The sequence below is a fragment of the Seriola aureovittata genome, chromosome 2 (assembly GCF_021018895.1).
Source record: "Seriola aureovittata isolate HTS-2021-v1 ecotype China chromosome 2, ASM2101889v1, whole genome shotgun sequence".
Lineage (NCBI taxonomy): Eukaryota > Metazoa > Chordata > Actinopteri > Carangiformes > Carangidae > Seriola > Seriola aureovittata.
In genome coordinates this window covers 5,751,155-5,774,365 of record NC_079365.1, presented here as the reverse complement: position 1 = coordinate 5,774,365, position 23,211 = coordinate 5,751,155, and the positions used below count along the sequence as shown (strand labels likewise).

The window sequence follows — 23,211 nt, the reverse complement described above, 5'->3', positions numbered from 1 at the left end:
AGAAAAAGTAGCTGAAGCAAAAGCCTTGGGAATTATTGTTCCCTACAAATCAAACTGTGATCGCTCAGATTTCAGAAGCTCTTAAAAGAAACTCTGATTTCTGCTCCCTTGTCTTTTCATGTGGCGGCCCCTCGCCCTACTGTGGATTGATGAATCTGAGAATGAGTAATGTTACGCTTGTGCATCCTTAAATCATTTTGAGTAGCAGTAATTCATGCATGAATGAGCCTACAGCTTATGTCACACGAACACAATAGGGCTGACTTACTTTCCCAGAGCGAAGCATTCCAGTTTCACTACCGACTCCTTTGCAGCTGGAACCGAATCAGGGAAATGAACTTCTATTTTGGGTTCATATTCACCCATTACTCCTACAAAAAGGAGACAATAGACGACAAGCTTTTTACATCAGTGATTAACAGCAGACATTACACATGCACTGGATCAAAGGGGGAGCAGTAACACAATGGGACGGCTAACACAAAAGTCTTTATGCGCACGGAGCAAAAGTGACCACTGAAGGGCAGGTAAAGAGGAAAAAAAAAATCAGAGGTGTCTTATAAAAGATTCAGTGAACACATCAGGGGAAAGTCTTGCTGAGCAGAGATTTATCACCTGTGGCAATTCGACTTCATTTATGACTTTATTTATATTCACATCACTAGAAGGGGTCAAAGACTTCTTCGCAGAGATAGTAGTATGCCCTTTACTATTACCAATTACAACCCCACAGTCTGGCAGCAAGAGCTCACTCGGGGTCCTGTGGATGTTTTCAGAATAAGAGTCACTGAAGACTTATAAAAGCTGTATCAGCGAGGAAAAAATACAGAATATGGAGTTGGGTCTCCATCAACACAACACAGAGAGCAACAACATTTTTACTTTACCAAGCAGGAAGAGATGATTCACAACCTGGTAACCCCAAAGGTACTCTGAAGAATAGAATGTAACTTTTCTGTTAGATTCCCTAAATGTTAAAACAATAATATTTTTAAGCTAATAGTTAAAACTCACAAACCCTTTATAAAGGCTGCCTTATAGAAAGTGTTGCCACAAACCTATTACAGTGCTGACTGAAGATTTCGATATCTAAGTATTATTCTGGTGATTTTTTACGTCATAAAAAGTTGGGTTTTTTCAACAGAATTGTGTATATTGAGTGTATATCTGAAACAGGCTCTCAAATCCTTTTGAAATATATTCAGTGAAACGTTGCTCAATCATCTGTGATACGTAGCGTACTAATTAATTCTTTTGATACTGAAACTGCGATTTAAGAGAGAGCAATTTCCAAATTACAAGAGCAGGAACTTTATTTGCACTGGGTCTTCACATGTTGCAAATTAAAGGTTGAACCAGCAACTGTTGATTTTTCTCTGTCTATAATGAGGATGTCCACTGGTAAATGTACTCAGCTGTATTAACATCACTTTTTTTGTGTAAGAAGAAACGCCAATCTGTCATTTGTAAAAAAGGATATGGACTTGGTTGTGTGTTTTTACTGTTTATAAAAGATGCGAGTGGCAAGTTTTTTTCTATATAAACAATCTAGGTCATTGTCTCACGTCAGTATCAGACAGGTAGCTAGCAGTTAGCTCAGTAGTTGTAAAATGTGAGTGACAGACAGCTGGTGAACAGAGTTGTCAGAATGCACCAGTTTAACTTTTAAGAGCATCATTTCATCTGAGACTGAGACCTCCACTATGAAGCAGTCTGTCCTGTCAGTCTGTGGAGCTAACATTAGCATTAGCTCAAACAGCCTAAGTACAGACCTGTCAGCAGTGGCATTAGGTGTCATCAAACATTGTCAGATGTGACTTTTTTTTAATTATTATTGTCATAACTGACGAACTATGAAGCTGATATCTATGAATGTAACACCAGCTTTACATTTTTACATTTTTATATATAGAGCTAAAGTGGTCAGTTTTTCTATTGAAGACTAAATAAGTTTACTGAAGAGGGTACTTCTCTCTGACTGACTGGTTTGAACTCTCAACAACAGTCATCTGTATTATTTCATCAGATTCTATACATGTGGAAACAAGATATGATTGTGTTTAGTGAAATTATATGTGGCCCACAAATACAGGCCTGTAACTTAAATGAAAATAATCACAATTTAAATCACCATGGCAAAATTACTGCTTACCCACACCCACAGATGGGTATTAGCTGACATGAAGATTTAATAAACATGTATTATTCCCAATACCATTATAATATTTATTTAAAGTCTGGTATTATAGATAGTGACATTCCAATATCTTTTTTTGATTATAAAACAAGTCCAAGTTTTATATCAATACAGTGAAAGTATCAAATCTCTCAGTCCACAGAGAAATGCACACAGCCTGTATTCAGAAACTGAGCCTTAAAACGAGCTGTCATCATTTCTGTAACTTTGTGATGTCATAACAAAGCAGTCACCTCTCTCAGCCCGACCCGAACCCAGCCCTGCCAGACCCACCACCCAACCTTGCAGGATCTGGTTTCTCTTAGTGTTTACCTGAAATCTGCTATGTTTTTATTCAATCACTCAGAAACCAGTCAGCCAATCACAAGAGAGGCTCAGAGCCTCCTCTCTTCTAATTGGCTCACTGACCTGTTGTTACTACAGCTCCAGAGAGAAGCCTGAGAGAGGAGATGTAAAACTACATTGAGATGGTTTTTGGTTCTTAAATCCACAAATATATCTTCTTATGGATCAACACTAAATAAAACACAGGAGAACTGTAAAATATGGTACCTTTAAATGATTAGTGTTGAAGCTATATAAAACGTGAACGAAGCCCAAAGCCAAAAATATCATGAGCAATTGACAGAACATTATAGGATGGAAGAATGAAGATGCAGGGTACAAAGTAAAGGTATATAACATTTACCGTCAATTCTGAGGACCAGTGGTGTTGGAGAGCTGAGCACCTTCTCCCTCGTGACGGTGTTGTTCACCACACAGGTATAGTTTCCCACATCTGAGGGCTCCACCTTAGCGATATACAGACTCCCTGTCTCTTGAGAGATGAACCGACGACTGTCTTGTTGGACGAAGTATGGGTATTCATTGAAGATCCATGCAAATGCCAGCTCTGGAGAGGAAAACAAAACAATCATTATTGTTGTTAATGATTTACTATCACTACTTGTTGAAAGCCTGACTGACTCAACACATGTTCAATCTACATCATGACTTTGCTGGGACAGCTGAAGTGAAACATATTCCACTGTGGCTTAAAAATGTTAGCATGTCATTTTCCTCTCCCTTATCACAGTTTCCTTGGGAAGAGATACCAAGACATGGCAAATGCAACAGCTATCAGTGCAGAAGAAATGGGAGACCTAAGGAAAGGGAGCGAAACAAAATGGATTACAGTGCGTCAGTGGCCCTCCCCTGACGCATGGCCTCCTTTCCCCGGGTCCCTGAGTGACTTTGTTCATGGGAGGCACAAATGGAGGAAGGGATGGACAGAATGACGAAAAGAAATAAGAATACATTGTCATGCCCGCTCACAAGCAGCTGGTCTATCATAGGAAAGTAGAGACCTGCCATGATGAATTACTGTGTCAATCTGAAAAGTGCACACTGTCCGGACTTGCAAGACTGAGGAGATGCTCTATGTAATCTACTACTTCGGAGGTGAGGGGGTGTCAAAAGGTGTATGCAATGACTGTCAAGCATATCCCACGCCCCTTTAGGGAGCGAGCCTCTCGGCTTCGGATGGGATCGAGCGTCCTAGCCCGGTGCAGTGAGGCAGATGCAAAACTCTCTCTGATTAGGCAAGTACGAGCCCCACAGTTCAGAGTCAGCATAACCTCCATCTGAACTATGTGGCTGTATTGGGAAGGGACAGAATATTGCCAAAAATTGCAAGTCAAGGAAGGAGTGGGAATATAACACAAGGGCCTTTATGCAACAGAAAAAGTGACCTATGCAGCACAATAAAGCCCATTGAGTAAACATATGTCTATGTTGGAGTACAAAAGTCACACATTAACAATTAATTGTGACGATATTATATTTAATTTGTCATATTTGAGAAATGGGACAATGAATGTGGTAGTAGAGGAGAAAGCTTTTGCAGCACTCAGGCTCAAGGAAGCTCAATGAAAACCAGAATGGATGCCTTATTATGTTACATAAAGTTGATTTGAATTCAAGGTTACGTAGCACAACAATACTTTTAAAATTCAAGATTGAAGGTGAAAAAGAGGGGGAGTAAAAGACAGAAAAGAGAGAAAGAAGGAGATTTAGAGAGGGAGCAACAGGACAGGAAAGGAAGAAAGGGACAGCGGGCTCATACTGCTTTACTTTCATTCACTTCAGAAAATGTGAGAAAACACAATAGTACTACGGTTACAGCAGCCAACCGCGTATAAGCCTATGTTAGAGGGGAAAGCTGTCAAACTGTATTTCACACAGAGTACTCTGACCCATTATCCCGTAGACCAGCTGTACAATGCACTGTGCTACAAACTGTTCTCTTGTGAAGGAAATTGGTTGTTCCAATGTGAAGGCTACTGTATCAAGAGGGGGACAAGGTAGGCAGCAGCCATTGTCCATGTTCTCAGTTTTCTGCAGGGTGGTGTGGCTGAGCAGTTGGCGTCTTTATCTACTATTTGTAGCCTGTCATTTATAAAATATTTGCTATGCTGCCATGCCGGCGACAGTCAGGGCCGGAGGAATTCTATTTTTTCCATCTAACCCTCCGTCCATATGTCTGTCCGCCGATACGTTCATCCATATGTTCGTCCGTCCCATTCTCTTCAACGCAATATCTCTGGAACGCCTTGAGGGAATTACTTCAATTTGGCACAACCATTGACTTGGACTCAAAGATGAACTGTTTAGATTTTGGTGGTCAAAGATCAAGGGTCACGATGACCTCACAAAACACGGTTTTGGCTGTGGGAACGCAATATCTCGGGAACTCCTCATGGGAATCCCTACAAATTTGCCACAAATGTTCGTTTGTACTAAAAATGAACTGATTAGATTTTGGCGGTCAAAGGTCACGGTGACCTCACATCTATGACCTCTTGAATTTAATATCTCAAAATCTTCTTTTTAGATTTGGCAAAAACATTAATTTGGTAACTGTGAATTTTTTGGTCATAACTCAGGAATTCAATCGCTAATTATGACACAATTTAACACAAATGTATAAAATAATGAAGTGATGACATTTTACATCCAAATGCTCAAAGGTCAACTTCACTGTGACTTCATAATGTTCTGCAAAAACACATATGGCTATCATTCAACATTGTAACTCAGGAAGTGGAGATTGTGACCATATTTCCAGCAACTTGACTTGTTGGCGGAGGCATGAGACAGACATGAGAGTGTTATAAATCTTCTTATCTATTTCTCAACAAGAAAGCAAATAGCCCATTTACCAAAATACGCATTGCATTTATTAGAAATATTGTCAGAATAAGTGAAAAAAACACCCAAGTGAGGATTGACTGTGTCGCATTCTGTATAAACAACATAAGGCAAGGATTATTAAGAGCATGTGTACACATAAATGGGTGTAAAAACCGATTAAGTTTGGAGTAAGGGAGTAATCCGTTATCAAAGGTTGCCATGTGGAGTGAGTAATTCCTATGAGTCATGTCTAAATAAGAAACGAGAGGCAGAGGCACAAAAGTGGCATCTAGCAAACTTACCTCCAGAATGTGCGGGTGGTCCACATAACAGAACCACTCCTTGGCCCTCACGGACGTTGACAGCACTCCTCACCGTTTGGGTTTTGAAGTTGTCAAGATCTGATGAGTAAAAAAAACGGAAAGTAAGAATTGCAGCTCAAAAAAGTAGCAGACAGTTAAAAGTGTATTTTTTTAAATATTCTATATTGCCAAGGGTTTCTTTGAAAAAGATAGCTCTGAAAATAGGGGACATACATTTTCCCAAATTCCCCACACTGATTCACTGAGACATGTTTTTGATGTTACATTTTGAGCGCTGGGGCTTTAATAGGGCATCATTGATTGCCCTGGGACACCTCGGGATAGCCTCCAACACTTTCAAAGGCATCCGGGGTGCTGATAAAATAGATGGACCTGACTCTGTGACGTTTACCCTGCAACACTACGCTCAAGACAAGGAAGAGATTAGGCTGAAAATGGGATAAAATGAGCACGGGCGGGGGGAAGGAAACGCTGTGCACGGACTGAACAAACACGGGGGAGTGTGCATGACAAATGACAGTTTGCAGTGCCAGCAGCAATAAGTAACATCATTATTAAATGTGGTGTAATCTTGCACTTAAAAGCATTAGCTTCCCCATCAATACTCTCAGCACAATCTATCCGCCTGCAAATGAATGAACAGTTGCTGGCAAGAAAAAAAACCTAAACCTGGGATGATAAACCATCCTTGGCTTCATGACTGATGGAGGGAAGCTGCCGCAGTACGCTCTGCACTCTGTCTGCACCCTCTGGCTAACAGCCTGGAGTAAGCCTTCCAAACACAAACAAAAGAAAGTCAGTGTGACCGATAAGGGAAATTAGGAGAAGGAAGATTATGGAGAGAAGTGGGACAGAGTGTTGGTAAGATTAATGAGCAGCTCTCTGATGACCGCAGTGGAATCAAACAGAGCCAAGTCACGGCAGGACACCGAGGAGGCCACAGGAGAAGATGGCTGACTTGAAATACAGACAGAGGCGATGTCCTTCTGATCTCACCATGCTGCCTTAGTAAATACAGAGTCCATCTCCTAGAGACATTTATGATTCTGCGGAGCGAGATTCAAATTCCCGGCTGATTGAAAAAGCCCGGCATAACTAGCGGTTGATAATTATAACAGCAACGCTTTCGGAAACAGCGGGAGGTGAATCAGAGAGCTACTATTAATTACTTAGTGGACGAGGAAAGGATGACTCCTTCACCCGGATCGTGCAAAGAAGCACAGAGAAGGTTAGAGACGTAGCGGGGCTCTGTGCTGGAGGGGAGACACCTCTCTTTTCTCTGGCCTCTGTGCAGAAGAATAATGGGCTTCACTGGAGTGAACTGACCACACACTGTAACTCTGAGAGCTAGAGGCCAAACTCACTGTAGCTGCAGTGATTCCATTGTAAGCAGAATCAGTCTCTGCCATATAAGAATGGCTGGCCCTACGATTACACAGAGTGACCATTACAGTTCGAAGATGATTGGTCTAGGCAGTGGCGCCGCTGTGGAGGCATTTCCTGTTATATTTTGTGTCCAGCAGATTTCTAGATTAAAGCTACTTTTACCTGCTCCAGAGGGATCACAACACAGACCTCTCGATGTATGGTTGATAGCTTTAAACAAAAAATCTAATTTGTTAGAACTTGGGTTTCATTTTTCTGATTACAGTGTTACCATAAGTGACAGAAACAATGACTGCAAAGGCATGGTTTCTGCCACTTATGGTAACACTATGGTGATATGGTATTTGCAAATAGTCGCCTATTTACAGCAGACATGTAGCAATATAAGCATACATTTAGTCAGGTCTGAAGCCACATGTCATTTAGTCATGTTTCAAGTCCAACTTTCAGATTCTCCTTTTAGTTCTGTTTGGGCATCTACCTATTCAGTGTAGTGCACTATTTAATATAGCGCCAAATCACCACAGAAGTTATCTCAAGGTACTTTTTAATTAGAGCAGGTGTAGACCGTACTCTTTACAATATTGATTACAGAGACCCAACAATTCCCACCATGAGCAAGCACTTGGCGAGAGTAGTGAGGAGAAACTTCCTTTTAAGAGGCAGAACCAGACTCAGGGTGGGAAGGCATCTGCCTTGACTGTCGGTCCGTAAACTGCATTGATATTTTATGAGAGCTGGATAAGGCTCTAGCTAATTTGCTTTGCCCTAGTGGCCACTCATGGTACTGCAACAGAAAATCCCCTGCGGTGGCGAAAAAAGCCTTTTCGTCACAGAACACCGTTATAAAAGAGACATCTGCAAAAAAAACGACTGTTTTACTGCATGGCAGCCATGCTAACTCGCAGCTAGCCGCTGTGTAGGCCGGCTGAATAACTTTTAAAAACATAAATTTAATGACCGAAGCGTCTCACACGGAGGCTCCGACACGTCATCACCAGTGCACGGCAGCTAGTGGTTCACTGTCAGTCCAACCAGAAAGGCACTCTCATCTACTGGCAAAGAACTGGAGATAGTGGCGGGGGAGAGGGACGTCAGGGCAGCCCTCCATAGACTGCTGCCCCTGCGACCCAGACACGGATAAAAAGTTGAATATGGATGGATGGCAAGTGATAGCTTATCACAGTAATACATACTGACATACATCTTATAATATTTTATGTGCAGTAGTGGTAATTATTGATCAAATCATAGAGAAACGGGCTTAAAGCAGTAATTTATGTCCTCTTTTGTCCAGCTACCATTATTTTCAAATGATCTACCATATTGCAGACAACATCTCATTTTGACATCTCATGTGGTTCTCTGTGACGTGGAAAACTTACGCCCCTCTCTGCAGACAAACCCCTCTCACGTGATTGGCTGATTGGATAATAACATGAACAAGCAGGTGTACAGGACGTGTTAACTTATAGTGGGTGCAGCAAATCAGCAAAGAATGCACAGCATTTCTATCTTAGGGCAGTGGTCTCATTACACAGACAAACAGAGTATCAGCCATGCTGATCTTCTAGACCTCACTCACTGTGCTTTAGGCAAGACAATAAATGTCAAGCAGCTCTGCTCTTCACCCGGTCCCCAAAAGTGAGATTCATTACAGAGCTATAGGGATAATGGCAACCCATCTCCTGAAAGGAAGTGAGAGGCTCTCTATCCGTGGGACATGATCAATAGTCAGCAGGCTTGATCAAGAGAGGGGAGGTGCTTCTGTATCGCCTGTGTGAAAGGGAGGACCCCCCACTACACAGTATCACTTTCCAACCCGCATTTTGTCTTTTAAGCAGTGGACTGGCAGAGCAGCAGACAGCACTGTCACCATCTGATCCGCTCACAATCTGCTACATTTATTATACATAAAGAAGTGGCTGGTGATTACAAAGATACAAACACTTCTTAAGCATTATTTGTGTTCATTTGCTTCAAAGTCTGGATCACAGGGGCTGGCATATCACTCAGCAAAATTGAGGCAATTCGGACTGAGCATAGTTGCTGTCAGAGTTTGAACCACTAATGAGAATCAATGGAGTTGTGAGGCAGTCAGAAGCTGCCTCACCCACTGTGTTTGTTGCATCTGACATTTCATTCGATTACCATTTCCCCTCTCGAAAATCTATTCCCCAGCAATTTAAATGAGAAATTGGAATAATAAATGGAAAAAAAAAAGAGGCCGGGGCCATAAGCATATTACACACATGTCAGGCCGAGATACAACAGATACAAAGAGATGCCAGAATGTCATAACTGTGTCAGAGTGGTGCCAGAAACGTGTTAGCAATTGTAGGATCACTTACATGCAAATTGGAGGCTGGCTCTGCGGCTGAGGATGGAGCCCCATGTGTTGAAGGCCGTGCACTGGTACTCCCCGGTGTCTTGGTCCTTGTCCAGGTTGCTAATGATCAGGCTGCCCCCAGACATGTGACGCCGGTAGTCATTCCCCAGATCAATGAGTGTTCCGTTTAGTGACCATCTGGAAAAACGCAAACACAATCAGTAGTAGTCCCCTGGAGATGCATGCTCGCAGTGTTTTTCACAGAGATCAATTTGATCGGTCCGCCAGCATCACGCTGAGAAGATAAAGGGTGAGTAATAAGAGTAAGGTTCAGTATTATTAACATAGAAATCTGAATGTTTGGATAGTCCCTTAGAGCAAGTTGGTGAAGAAAAGAAACATTTCTTAACATTGTGAGCAGCAATAGCTCCCAGTTTTCATCAATTTGACTTCATTGAAGTATTTTGTTTGCCATTAATTTAGGCAAAACTTGCAGATATACTGTGGTGAATATTGATTTTCTGCTATTTGCAAGAGGATTTTATTTCATCTCAGTTTTATTACTTCAACTAAGGAGGTTATGTTTTTGGTCCATTTTTAAGCCTGCTAGCAGGATATCTGAAGAAAAGCATATGAACAGATGTCCTTAACACTTGGTGGAAATGTTAGCAGGATATCTCAAAAAAACATGTTGACAGATTTCAATTAAATATGGTGCAAATTTCATGGACCAAGTGTTTTTGTGCAGATAAGAATAAAGGAAATTATGTTTCATCCTAACACAGAGCAGCAGAAAACACAATAGGGTCTTTTACTAAAGTAAAAGTATTTATAACACAATTTAAAAACAGTTACAAGTAAAAAGAAAAATATGCAACTATTATTGAACAAATGTATGTTAAGCACAAAAGCAATTATATATTATGCTATCGGATCATAATTATGGATGCAATAACATTTAAGCTGCATTTTGCATGTTGTAGCTGGCTAGAGTAAAGCTAATTTTTATATTCTAATTTTACATACTGTTGGGTGTTTTAATTTACAGTCTAACAATGCATTATATTTCATAAGCTCATAATAGGTTTATAAAATCTGATCAATGTGGAGGAGTAGAGGTATAAAATATCATAAAATTAAAAGTATAAAAACAACTAACTCAGAAGTGTACGTAGGTTACAGTGCTTGAGTATGTGTATTGTCACTTTCCACCACTGCTAACAACTAAGATGTTTAACACAGTAAACAATGTTAGCATTGTCACTATGAGCATGTTAGCACTTCGCTCAAAGCACCACTGTAAAGGTGAAGACCACGGATATTCAGTTAAAATTCACAGTAAATGTATAATCTAACAATTATTATAAAATAATAACAATACCTTCTCTATATATTAATATAATAATAATGTTATGTTCTTTTGGTCTTTCGAGGGAAATAACAGCTGTAATAAGAAGCCTAATAACTATAAATGAGGGCTTTTGAAAAGGTATAATAATGATCTTAATTTTACAAAATGAAATGAAAAAGTGTTTTTTTCATTTTTCATTTTTCCTCTTTATGTTTAACTGCAACAGTTAACCAACAGTCTCATCCATATTTACAATTAACGATCTCATGATCAGCTTTAACACGTCCTTCTCTCTTTCTTTTCCTTTCCTGTCCCACTTTCCACACTTATTTCTACGACTTCTTCTCTGGGTTCGTGAATCTCGCCTCACTGACTCCAGTCACAATGATTGGCTGAATAGTGTCACATGACCAGTGACGTAAAGGCTGCGCCCGTTAAAACAGAAACGCTTCGTCAAAATTGAATAGTTCTCAATCATTTACAGGTTACAGGTCCGCCTATTAGTGACCTCCGGTGTAGACTGTTAGTCTTGTTTCTCACTGCACACCCTTGGATGAAAAATGAATCCCATGACTGTACCTCCACTGTACGTGTAATTTGATGTGAATTTGAGTTCCAGTGCAGATTAAAAATGTCTTAACATTTTGTGTTATTAACATTACAAATCCAAAGGGTTTGTGCAGCTTTGGCAGATATGCTCTCTCTGAGTGATTTCTAATTAGTTTATGTTTGTGCGGCTGTGTTTCTGAATTATTGCTTTGACACCTTCATATTGCATCGTCTACAGACCATTTCCCTCAAGGAAAGGTCACGAGATACTCTGTCATGCAAGCTGAGTTCAGGAAGTGACAGCTATTAATCACAGCTACCAACAGAGACAAAACACTGAATAATGTTCAGGCCGAACAATGAAAACACTTCATATCTCATTCTCTGAAATCTACAGTCTGTCAGTCTGCCGGAGATGAATTTGAAGCAGATGCAAAATGAGGGGTACCTATAAGAAGCGGGACTTTATCTCAGAACATTACCTGATGAAAATGTACTTTTCCTTATACAATCTAAAAAACAAAAGCTTATTGGGATGCCGCGTGTCTAAGGCTGCCTCAGCGACAGCACCGTGAAATGACAATTCCAATGATAAGGAGAAAAAAAATCAATATCATTTTTTTTTTCTCCCTCCCAGGCAAACTAATAGGCAGTTAGAATGATGCTTCATGCAGTCCTAAAGCCAGTCAGGGCTCTCCCTGGTTTCCTGCCTGACAGACTACAAAAGACAAAGCTGTCTTTCATTTCGTAGCCTGCATTATTCATCTAACAGTCTGTCCTTGTGTCACTTAATCTGACTGATTTTGTCAGTGTTCAGACAATGGTATTACTTAGAAAAGCTCTATACTTGTCACGACACAGCTCGTTTTTTAGCATATATGAAAACACACACTGCGATATACAAAATGACCATTTCAAATAAAACACACATATTACAGAGGTGTCTTCACCGCATTTCTCCATTTGAATTCTCCTTTTCCTTTTGCCTCCTCTGTTTGTGCCAAAGGAAGGATTATTGTGTATGTACAGGAGGGGAGGAGGTTAAATGGGAACGGATGAGAAGCTAGTTGGACTTGCGGCTGCCCAGCATGATTGAACTTAATGGGAGAGGAAGGTGGGCAGCCTGGACAGATCACACACCCCGGCCGCGTGTAATGATGTCTCTGCACTGTCAACACAATCAGTGAAGCCACCAACCCACTCCTGCTGCAGAAACACCAGAGACAGCCTCTGATATTAGGAGACGTTGGGAAATTTATTCGCCTATCTCTTTGCCTTTTTTTTTTTTCCATGGGAATCTAGAGATGGTGAATGTGATTTTAAAGGTTCAGAAAGGGCAACGGGAGCAAATGGGCTGCTGTCACTTTGAAAGGTGTTAACACTGATGCCATCTGGACTATTCAAAAGATCATTTTGAAAAGGGGATTGCAGCTGTGACTGACCAGTTGCGAACAAAATAACAAACCTGCGCTTGCAACTTCTCAGATTCTGACAGTGACATGTATGAAAAAACAAATGTGAACCTTCACACTCAGAAAACGTGAAGAAACATCAGCACAGCACACGCCACACAGCATCTCGTAAACCCAGCTGTGCTGTAATCTCGCTGCTTTCACTGCTGACTGGGGACTGTTTGAATTTTGAGCATATTTTAAAATTTGACACTTTGAATGGACAATTTTCCCACCAGCGAAAATAAAACAGTTAAATGACTTAATTCAGGCAAATAGGATGAATATCAGCCTCACGCTCATCTGCTGTAGCTGTTCTTTGTGCCCGACCTCCTACACCCACCACCACTCACTACATAGTGAATTCTATGTAGAGGACTATATTGTGTGTTTCCAAATTTACCTTTTATGGGTCGACAAAACGCAGGACTTTCACACACAGGAGACCACTGTTTGTATGTCTGTTTCTTTTATCCGTGACCGTTCCACAACCTTAACTGCGTGTTTATTATTATAACCATAACAATGAAGGCAATGATACGCCTGCTGCTGGTTCACTCCTACAGGTCGTATCATTGTTATGATCAGAGGGGAGGTCTTGATGAAAAGTTAGTGGGTCATCAAATATAATTATCTATTATTATCTATTATAAATACATTAATAAAGGTTAATAAACCCTTACGTAAGCAGTTATATATGTTAGAAAGCCATTCATAAAGGTTTCTTACAGTAATGTAAATCAGTTGTAAATGTTAATAATACTCTTTCCACCTTTTTTCACTGCCAGACGAGTTTGCCTCAGAGGACACACACAACAGCGGGGAGCAATGCCTTCACATGCACTTACAGAGCACACACACACACACACATGCAGACACAGGGGAGAGAGAGTGAGCTCCTAGCTGTCATGCAGGCTGGTAAAATGGATCCGTCGCGTCTCATCCCCAGGTTGGTGCTGAGAGGGAAGTTCCACAACCTGGCACCTCAAAAATCTGTTCTTATTAATGACTTACATCTTATCTATAGAACACTAACAAATGATTTATTACCATTAATAAAGCCATTAGTTACAATGTGAACCATTTACAAGATGTACCTCATTGTGAAATGGCACCAATCGATCTTTGTTAATGACTATACCGGTTTTTGGGATAATTTGAGTCGACTATACAGTTTACTGTATAATAATTCTTACTAGGCATTCAGACAGCACTACAACATGCTATCTAATCTAGTGAACTTTATTGTGATTTCAGAAACAAGATGTTAGTGTTTTGAAAACATAATAATAACCAACCACCAGCTGTATGTACTGTTCTATAACCTGGTGTTTCAAAACCAGCAGATTAAGACACCCGTTTTTTTTTTTTTTCCCATTATAATTAAACAGGTGAATCAGGCAGAGCAGTTCTTCATGTAACTGAAACGCAGCGCACGAGGCTGAGAGCAGCTTACAGTGAGTCGGACACAGTCCGGGAGAACAGTCCTATTTTCTGCGGTGTGCTGCAGGCGCGGGCTGATCTGAGCATGCTCTGAATGAACTCCCCATGACCTTGAGGTTCACATCAATTTTACATGAGGTCTCCTCATCAAATAGACTGGGGATTGTACTGCAGCACCGGCTCACCTGGCTTTCCTTGAGGCCAGACACCCACAGAGACAGCAGTGACCACACAGACCACATACTGTTTCGTGCACACACACACACACACACACACACACACACACACGTACGCATGCACGACGCACACACACACACACACACACACACACACACACAGAGCTTTAGAGCTGATAATGGAAATTCAACTGCTGACCAGGGTACTCTCTACCATTATGTTCAGTAGGTTATTGCTGCTGCTTTTTAATAAATTGATGTTCATTTGGCTTGAAAGCCAAATGTAACACAATAAATATTCTTAAAACCACCCTGTGTCAGTGTGAGTGTCTCTGTGTGTCTGTGTGTGTGAGTGTGGGTCCGTGTATCTGTGTGTATCAGCTTCAAAAGTGCTACTACTGGAATTAGTGGAACATTAACACAGATAAAGTACTAAGTGCACAAATGTTTATACACACATTGTCACATGCATTTATCAGACGATATAATTACATTAACAATTCGAATTTTGTATTTTGGATGTGATGTTTTTACACAAATCAAAACTAAAGGAAGTAAAAAAATATATGTAATGTAACAGATAAATAAAAAAGCCTTCTAAAGTTTTATTGCAAACCACAGTCCGGCATTTTCTAGTTTATCCTACTGGTTTTGAAATGATCGCATAAGCCCAAGGGTCACAGAATTTTCTCACCCTATCAAAGGACAAGTAACCCTCCAAAAGATAAAAATTGATCCAACGTGAAACAGTCTCCACATCCAGACACATTATCAGGCTCTATGCTGCAACTGAATTCATACCAAAAAAACGTAACATCTTATAATCACACCCTCGGTCTATTTATGTCCCTGTTATCCCGCACCAACCCGTGAACAAAGGTAGAGTCATACATCTGCCTGAAGTCACATTACATGATAGCAGACACCAGCCAGAGCACTTTTTTATTCCCCCTTTCCAATCACTGCTGTGCCCTTGATCCTGTGTTACAGCAGATTCATAGTAAACACAGTGACAGGTGTATTCATAAAGCACAGCTCTGAGCCCCGGAGTGTGCTCTGGTGCTACGCTGGACTATTTGTCAACTGAAGAACTGTCAGGGTTCCCGTTCGTGTTATTCGCTGTGTCACCGTGTGGGCGAGGTGAAGGTGGACGCGGAGCATCAGAGTGGTGAAAACAAAATCTGAAAAAGTGGAGAAAGCTAGCAACTGTAACTCGCAAGGGTGATAAAGCAGAAACACAATGACCACCGGAATTACTAATTTCATCACATCTGCTCTGTGTTCTGTCGTATTTTAATCAACTAGACAGAACGTATCCATCTTCATATCACTGTTAAACATCACTAATATCACTCTATTACAGAAACAGTTATGTTTTAGTGTTCAGTGTCCACTCTCCATCATCCTTGCCTTGGGTTTCCTGCATTTTCCAGAACGCCAGTCTGCATTGCATTCTGGTCTGCTAGGTCTTTTTCTTTGATGGATTTTTTCATGTGTGATTGCTGAACATCACTGCAAACTGATGAGTCTGCAAAGCCCTTAAAGCACTCACCCTTTGATTGACAGTCCAACACTGACACAGCGACTGCTCAGGATTTATCCCAATTTAAAGATAAGGCTGGTGATACTAAATACTACATACTATATTTTTTTTTACTGTCAATCAATTCCATTAAAAGACCAACACCAACAATGAGGTGAATGAAATGAAACAAGTATGTTCTGCCAAGTATGACACACAGTGTCTTATTTCTCTGAGTCATTGAGCTCCATTGTTGTCCAAAAATGTATCAGTGAGCCACACTGTTGCACTGGGTGACATCTTCTTTTATTTCCACGAGCGTGGGCGCTGTCATTTATTTTGAATCGATCCCACATCCACCATCCTGCTGGTGTAAATGCCCACTAGCTCACCTAACAACTACACTATTTCGACTTGTTTGAGTAACGCTTGATAAAACCTGCAGCCTTTTTTTTTTTTCTTTTCTTTTTTTTTTTTCTTTATATGTATTTGGGAACTGGTTTGAAAGATTGATGTCTTCAGTAAAAACCAAAGCGCTTGGCGCTGGCAGACACACAAGAAAGGTCACATTTGCTGACACTGATAAAAATATAAACGAAATATAAAACGACAACATTTAAGCTGCTGTTTTTTTTTTTACCAGCTGCGACAACATGTGGCTGGTGTTGTTTTCACGGTATGATTCTGTCTGTTAAGGAAAAATGTGTGGTGATGCCTAATGTAGGGGGGACTACCACAGATTGTTTAGCGGGTGTTTCGTTTTTTGTGGTTAGCATCACAACCGTGCAAAGTTAACGGGTGTTACACCTTTTAACACCCGTTAACTTTGCACGGTTTTCACTGAGATCAACTTTGAAGATGGATGTGGTCCAAACAAGCACCAACCTCCAATGCTGAAAAATTAACCCAACACTGAAGTGCTAAAAACTGCAGTTCTTCAAATGACCACTAGTGTCTGGCTCCAACAGTGAGTCAATCCTCATAGACTCCCATGTTAAAATGCCCAACTTTACAGCAGAAATAAACATGTTTACAGCCTGGTACAAAAAAAAGGTTTTGGTCTAATTTACCCCTTCATGATAACTGTACTCATTTAAATTTGATTAAAGCTCAAAGTTCTGCATAATTGAGGGAGTGGACGCCTTGAGTGACAGGTGGGTGAGTGTATGCTTGCCACAAACCGGCATGCACAAAGTCTCGGCTCCACACACGCCCCACCTCTTTGCCGATTTTTGGATTAGGAGGCATTTAGGTGGAGTCAAACACTGCCAAGATGGCAATGGTGGAGCAGCTCACTCTGAGCTTCAAAACCACTCTATAGGTGGCGTCACAGAGGCTACGTCCATCTTTATTTACAGTCTACTAGTACTGTTTGTGCTGGTCTCTAGTTCTATTTGCTATCAATACATATAATACTACAAAGATATACTGTATGGTGTACTGTCAGTCCATGTGGACTGGGCAGTTGTATGTTTATGACACAAAGAAACGATATCACACTATATTGTGTTTGGTATTACTACACTAGTACTATGTTATACTTCATTGCAGCTGTGCTAGAAATCTATGACATTGTGTATATTTGGCCACATTGAAATGGATTCAGAAAATAAAATGTACCCAGGCAGTATCATGACTAAAATTGTCAAATTTCATCATTATTATAAATAATTTTTAAATATGATGATTTTTTGAATGTTGTGATTTCAACACAACAGGGGTGGCACAGTGGTGCAGTGGTTAGCACTGTTGTTTCAAAGTTAGAAGGTTCTAGGTTCTAACCTGCTGCTGTCCTTGGCATTTCTGTGTGGAGTTTGCATGTTCTCGTACTCCAGCTTCCTCCCAGATGCAGGTTTAAGTTAACTGGCGACTCTAAATGCCCATAGGTGTGCATGTGAGCATGAAGGTTGTTTGTCTCAATATCTCAGCCCTGTGATAGACTGGCGACCTGTCCAGGGTGTCCCTCACCCTCATTCAATGTCAGCTGGGATTGGCTCCAACCCTAAAAGGATAAGCGGTGTGGCTAATGAAAAAAAAATGATTTCAACACTGTAGGATATGGAGGAAAGCTGAAACACCCAAATCTAAGTGAACTCATATGCTCAGCGCTAAAAGCCCATTTGTGCCCCCCCCCCCCCCAAAAAAAAAGGGTTAACGTAATCTTTTCTGACAAATTCAATATTGGGTGGCCCAATTTTCTGTATGGATATTAAACCAAATGAATGAATTTTTCTTAATAGTTGCAGTAACTGAGGAAATTAAGTGTGCAGCTCTGAATGTAATACCCTCTCGCTTGGCACATCTAATTATACAAATACTGTTCATTTGCAGGGTGTAGGCACATGCATAGTTTGCAGGCTCTGGTGAAAGTCACAGCATGACCACTTCCTGAAGTCTTTTTTTTTCTGTTCAGTGTGCTCAGGGCTTTTTCAGGTTCTAATTTCAGTGTTAGTGAAATAAATTGCCGAGAATTTATGCCTTCTATTTTATCACTAGGACAAAGAAGTCCTCTCCTTGCCCAAAGGGAAACAAGTCAAGGACAATCAGTGTCAGAAAATCTGATGCAACCCAAATAAAGCTAAAAAAATAACTGTTCTTCAAAGTAAAATTAGGGCCGAAAACTGTAGTACCTTTAAAAGCATTACCAGAAATGTCAATCCACAGTGGTGAGAGATTGCTCAGTCAAACATCAATTCTTCCTCTTAAATCTGGTTTCAGATTTTTATTCATAATTGAGGGCACTGACTCCAAACAGTGAAACTACTGACCTAGATGAATATCACCAGCGTGAGATATGCGTGTTGTTTTGAAGCTAAGTGCTGCAAAACCCCAGGTACTACAGTTCAGCTCTGAGAAAGAAAATAAGAAGGCAGCTGCATGGGGCTCAATAGAAAAGCAGGATCATACGTCTTTATATGAAATCAGAGCAGTAGAAGGGACGGTAATTCTACTTTTATCACTAGGTCTCTTAAAGATTTGTGTGGTGTATATTTTGTAGTGTATTCTAATTAAAATCTTACAAAAAACATAAAAAATATTGAAGATGTAAAAAATCAAAGAAAATAGTGCTGTATTGTTTTTCCTTCTTTTTTAATCACATGCTATATTAACAAATTGTTGCCTTGTAAAGTTCAATACGGTAAATGTGTTGGCGAACTATTGATTATTTACACATTCGGCAGACAGGAAGCAACATTAGCATTTATTTGGAGTCATGGTTTTGGATAACCTGACAAAGGTAAATTCAATATAAGCGACAATCTCCAGGTTGAAAAATTAAGCCAACATAGAAGCACCAAAACCTGCAGTTCTTCAAATGATCATCTGAGTCTGGCTCCAGCGAGCCAATCCCCATAAACTCCCATGTTAAAATGCACAGCTTTACAGCAGAAATAAACATGTTTACAGCCTGCTACAAAAAACTGTTTTGGTCTCTATTTCCTCCTTCATGACAACTGTACAGGGGTGAATTTTTTTATAACTCACAATTTATTAAGACTTAAAGGAATAGTTTGGGTTTTTTGATGTGGGGTTGTGTGAGGCAGTCATATATAGTCGATACATTACCTACAGTAGATTATGATCAGTGCGATCCCGGTTCAGAAAAACGACAGGGGCACCAGCGGAGTGGCAGAGCGATGTGTTGCTGTGCAAGGGTCCATGAGAAAAAATATGTTTTCTACACCGTATTGCTTGGCACAGAAGAGGATTGTTTTGATGGCCGTTTTTAAAAGTGTCTAAAACATGTTTTCTCTGCATAATTGAGGGTGTGCTGCTCTCTGGTCCACACACACACCACCTCCTTGCCCATTTTTGGATTAGCTGGGAGTGAGACGGAGTCAGGCATTGCCAGGTTGGCGATGGTAGTGCAGCTCACTCTGAGCTTCAAAACTGCTTGTCAGAAACCTATGGGTGAAATCATCATCCATAGTCCAAAAGTAACCCTACTTTTAGCTTTGTTTTGGTCTCCACCTAGTCCTGACAGATACATCTGGTATGTTAGCTGCTGAATGCCCCACTGTTACCCCCACACACACACACACACACACACACACCCGATCCCCCTCTATCTGTGCTTGGTAAGTACTTAAAATCCCCTCTTTTTCTGTTTCTGGATACGCAGTTGAAAGCAGTGAAACTAAACCAAAAAAGTAAAGTTGCTAGCGACTATTAAACTGAAACAGTGGAAGACATGAAGACACTGTGTAAAACTAAAAGGAGCTGCAGAGCTGGTCATAAATAGCTCTGTGTGTTTGTGGGTTGTGAGCTCTTTTACATTACCCAAAGTGATTTGATCCATTGTTTATATAAAATATTGATTAGTGCAGCCCTAATATGAGGATAGCACTAATAGTGATAATCTCTGCATAGCTACGCTGGTAAAATTACATCAGACCTGGGCTCACTCTGCTGGAGAAGTTGCAGATTCCACTGACAACAACACCATTTCCCACTACTGCATTAACACTACAAAGAAGCCGAAAGACAAAACCTCTTCAGCAACACAAGCGTCAAGCGTCAGAATGCTCCAAGTTGCGGGTGAAATAATACAAGTGATGGTTTTGGCTTCATCCTGCGATGGCTCAGGTTGCACAACAAGTATAATGATACCCCCCGCTGCTGTGCCTGGACCATGTTTTCAGCGCAGACACATTATAGGAAATGTAAGCATTTAGTGGAATGTCACTCACAAGGTTATTGCCTCTCTCCCCCTGCTTGCTGTTTATCTACATGGTGCTGACCAAGCTCCGAAACACAATCTACCATAAAAAACACCACCAGCTGCCATTTTCAGGCCGGCTCCCTGTGCCGCCAGGGAATTGCCACAGAGATATCAAAGGATCTGTGGTGCAAATGAGTTGCTGGGATCTCCTTTACTCTCTTAATGATTTCTTAAGCCGTGCACCATATTATAAATCATCATCTTCATCCTTAGTGGCTTAAATCTTATCATTAATAAAGTTAACCTCGCTCATATCTGAGGTGTTGGTATATTCATCAACCACAGTGGCGGCTCCCTGACTCTAACTCTACATCATAGCTCAGGCTGAAAATAGATAGGCTTTTTTCTATTAGAAATGGATGCTCAATTAAGCAGTTGCGCTTTGAAGCCTGTCTTTTCGTTGAATGGTGCGTAATCTCTCTGCAGCATTGATGTCCAAAAAACGCTGTTCTTTAACAAATCAATAGCAATGAACGTTATCTGTACCCTCTTTGATTTCCGTGGAAGCAGCAACGAAGATTCACAAGGAAAAGCAACAATGGATTTTCACCATGTGATGCTGATGTGGAGCCAAAGCAGGTGGACAGCTGAGCTTCTTATGCTCGCAGGGGGAATGTAACACTGATGTGGTAATTTACCTGTACTGTGGAGGAGGGCTCCCTTCTGCCTCGCACACGATGGTAGCCTGCTGGTCTGGGGAGTTGATTGGTAAAATGAGGTCACTTGGCGCCGTCCTCCATCTTGGCCCTTGAAATATGACATCCTCTGTACAGGCTGGGGGAACGGGGAGAAAGTCTATGGTAGTACAAGGCAGAAAAATTGTCTCTTTGACCTTAAGAGAAAATAATGGAAGAATTCAACGCAAGCATCAGATAGATACTGTGAGGACAAATAGTTAATCTTGCTGAAATACGGCAACTTTCTGACACTCATTGTATATTACTTTTTCAATATATAGTATATTTTCTCCTAGTCCCTGAATAGTGTTGCTTTTTCAAAAGAAAATCAAAGCAATACATGAGGACAGTCCCCGTGATTTGCTGCGCATTATTGAAACAATATTCCATTTACCCTTGTTAGGCTGCTAAATGCTAATTCATTTTTAGTGTCTATTGCACCGTATGCTGCTGTATTTTTCTGAGGACCTTAACACTTAAAATAGTAGAGAAAAACCATGTTCAGTTGTTACTATTTACTCCAATTTAGCACACGGGGCCTGTTTTTCCATAGTACCAGGCCTCTCTCTGTCACTTTATCATTATGATAAATCATCATATTGTAGATATGATTAATCTCCCTCCTTCAAAACTCCCATGTAAAAATGCAAGGAAACAAAAATACTGCAAATAAGTCATATAATGCTTTTATCATTGTGTTCGTATTTACCAAGCTAAGCGGTTTGAGATGCTTTGATGCAATTGCACAGAGCTCATATATACTGAAAATGATGCAACAAAACTGAGGTGTTCAGTATTAATAACTTGCCAGGAACACCGCATAATGATAGCTATTAATTGTTGGGAACCAGTGTTGAGCACTCAATCTGACTATTGATGTAGAAAGCCAGTTTTCACATATTTCCTCAGTAATTAATAATTCCTTTTAAGTGACATGTTTGATAAATAAAGCAGAGTGATCTATTTTCAGATCATCCATGTCATACTATGCACGCACCGGTTAATTGAGGCCAAAAGGAGCAGCAGCTTAAAAGGAAAAGATGTGGAACACAATCTGGTACTAAATGAAAGCAGAGTCAACAGACGGTCAGAGTAGGTCTAATTAATATCCTACTGCTAACAGATTGCAGCATGTGGCTAGCAGTTCTACATGTGGTTTTAACCGGTAATAATATGTCAAGGAATCAGCACATATTTCACTGTGTGACAGGCTGAGAAATGAGATAGGACAATGAATCACAGCAACTCTTAATGCTGAGAAATTTGCTTTTAGCTTAAAACCAAACTTCAGCAAAAAAAATGTTGAATTTAGGATAAATCTGAAACAGAGTCACATTTCAAAGGATTGTTATAGAATGATATTTTAATAAATGATCAAACACTGCTCCCACATCAAATTCATTCACCTTATACTTTGGTTTAGCAGCCTCTCCCTAATGTGAATTTGAATAAAATGTCATGCCGGCTAACATCTAAGGTGTCAGGATATAGAGCCACTGACAACAAGGCACTTCAGATGTCATAATGATTGTTATCAGCTGTAGTGATTTTGGAGGGCTTCAGAGCGTATGATCACAACCCTGTATAAGAACCAGCACCTATAGGCAGCAACCAAGGCTCTGTTAAAAGCTCTTGTCTGCCAGGAAGGTGAGATTGCTTGGATCTCGCTCCCATGAGTACTGTGTGTGAATTACCCATGAGCCCATTTGAATAACATTCATTGGGATTTACAATGTCATTTGAACAAGGGTTGACATTCTGGTAGAGTGTCTGCGCTTCTCTTGCCCAAATCCCAGGTGGCCACACAAGGGCAGAATAAGGGGTGGTGGCAAGTAGACTGCGCTAAAATGCAGGGCTGGATTCATTGCATGGATCCTGATAATGATCTGGACAAGCCATAAACAGGAATAGGA

The 23,211-nt window shown here is 40.6% G+C and overlaps 1 protein-coding gene across 2 annotated transcripts in view; it reads right to left on the bottom strand.

Annotated features, from left to right (window-relative positions):
• The window catches only part of cntn3b (contactin 3b), a 55,064-nt gene that overhangs the window by 23,544 nt on the left and 8,309 nt on the right, over positions 1-23,211 (bottom strand). The window contains exons 3-7 of one of the 2 annotated variants that reach the window (XM_056405423.1): positions 21,260-21,416; positions 9,429-9,604; positions 5,671-5,769; positions 2,886-3,089; positions 269-371 (exon numbers count right to left, since the gene is read on the bottom strand). In XM_056405423.1, coding sequence (XP_056261398.1) covers positions 269-371; positions 2,886-3,089; positions 5,671-5,769; positions 9,429-9,604; positions 21,260-21,416 — 739 coding nt within the window. The remainder of the gene's footprint in view (positions 1-268; positions 372-2,885; positions 3,090-5,670; positions 5,770-9,428; positions 9,605-21,259; positions 21,417-23,211) is intronic. The other variant, XM_056405432.1, reaches the window with a different exon arrangement.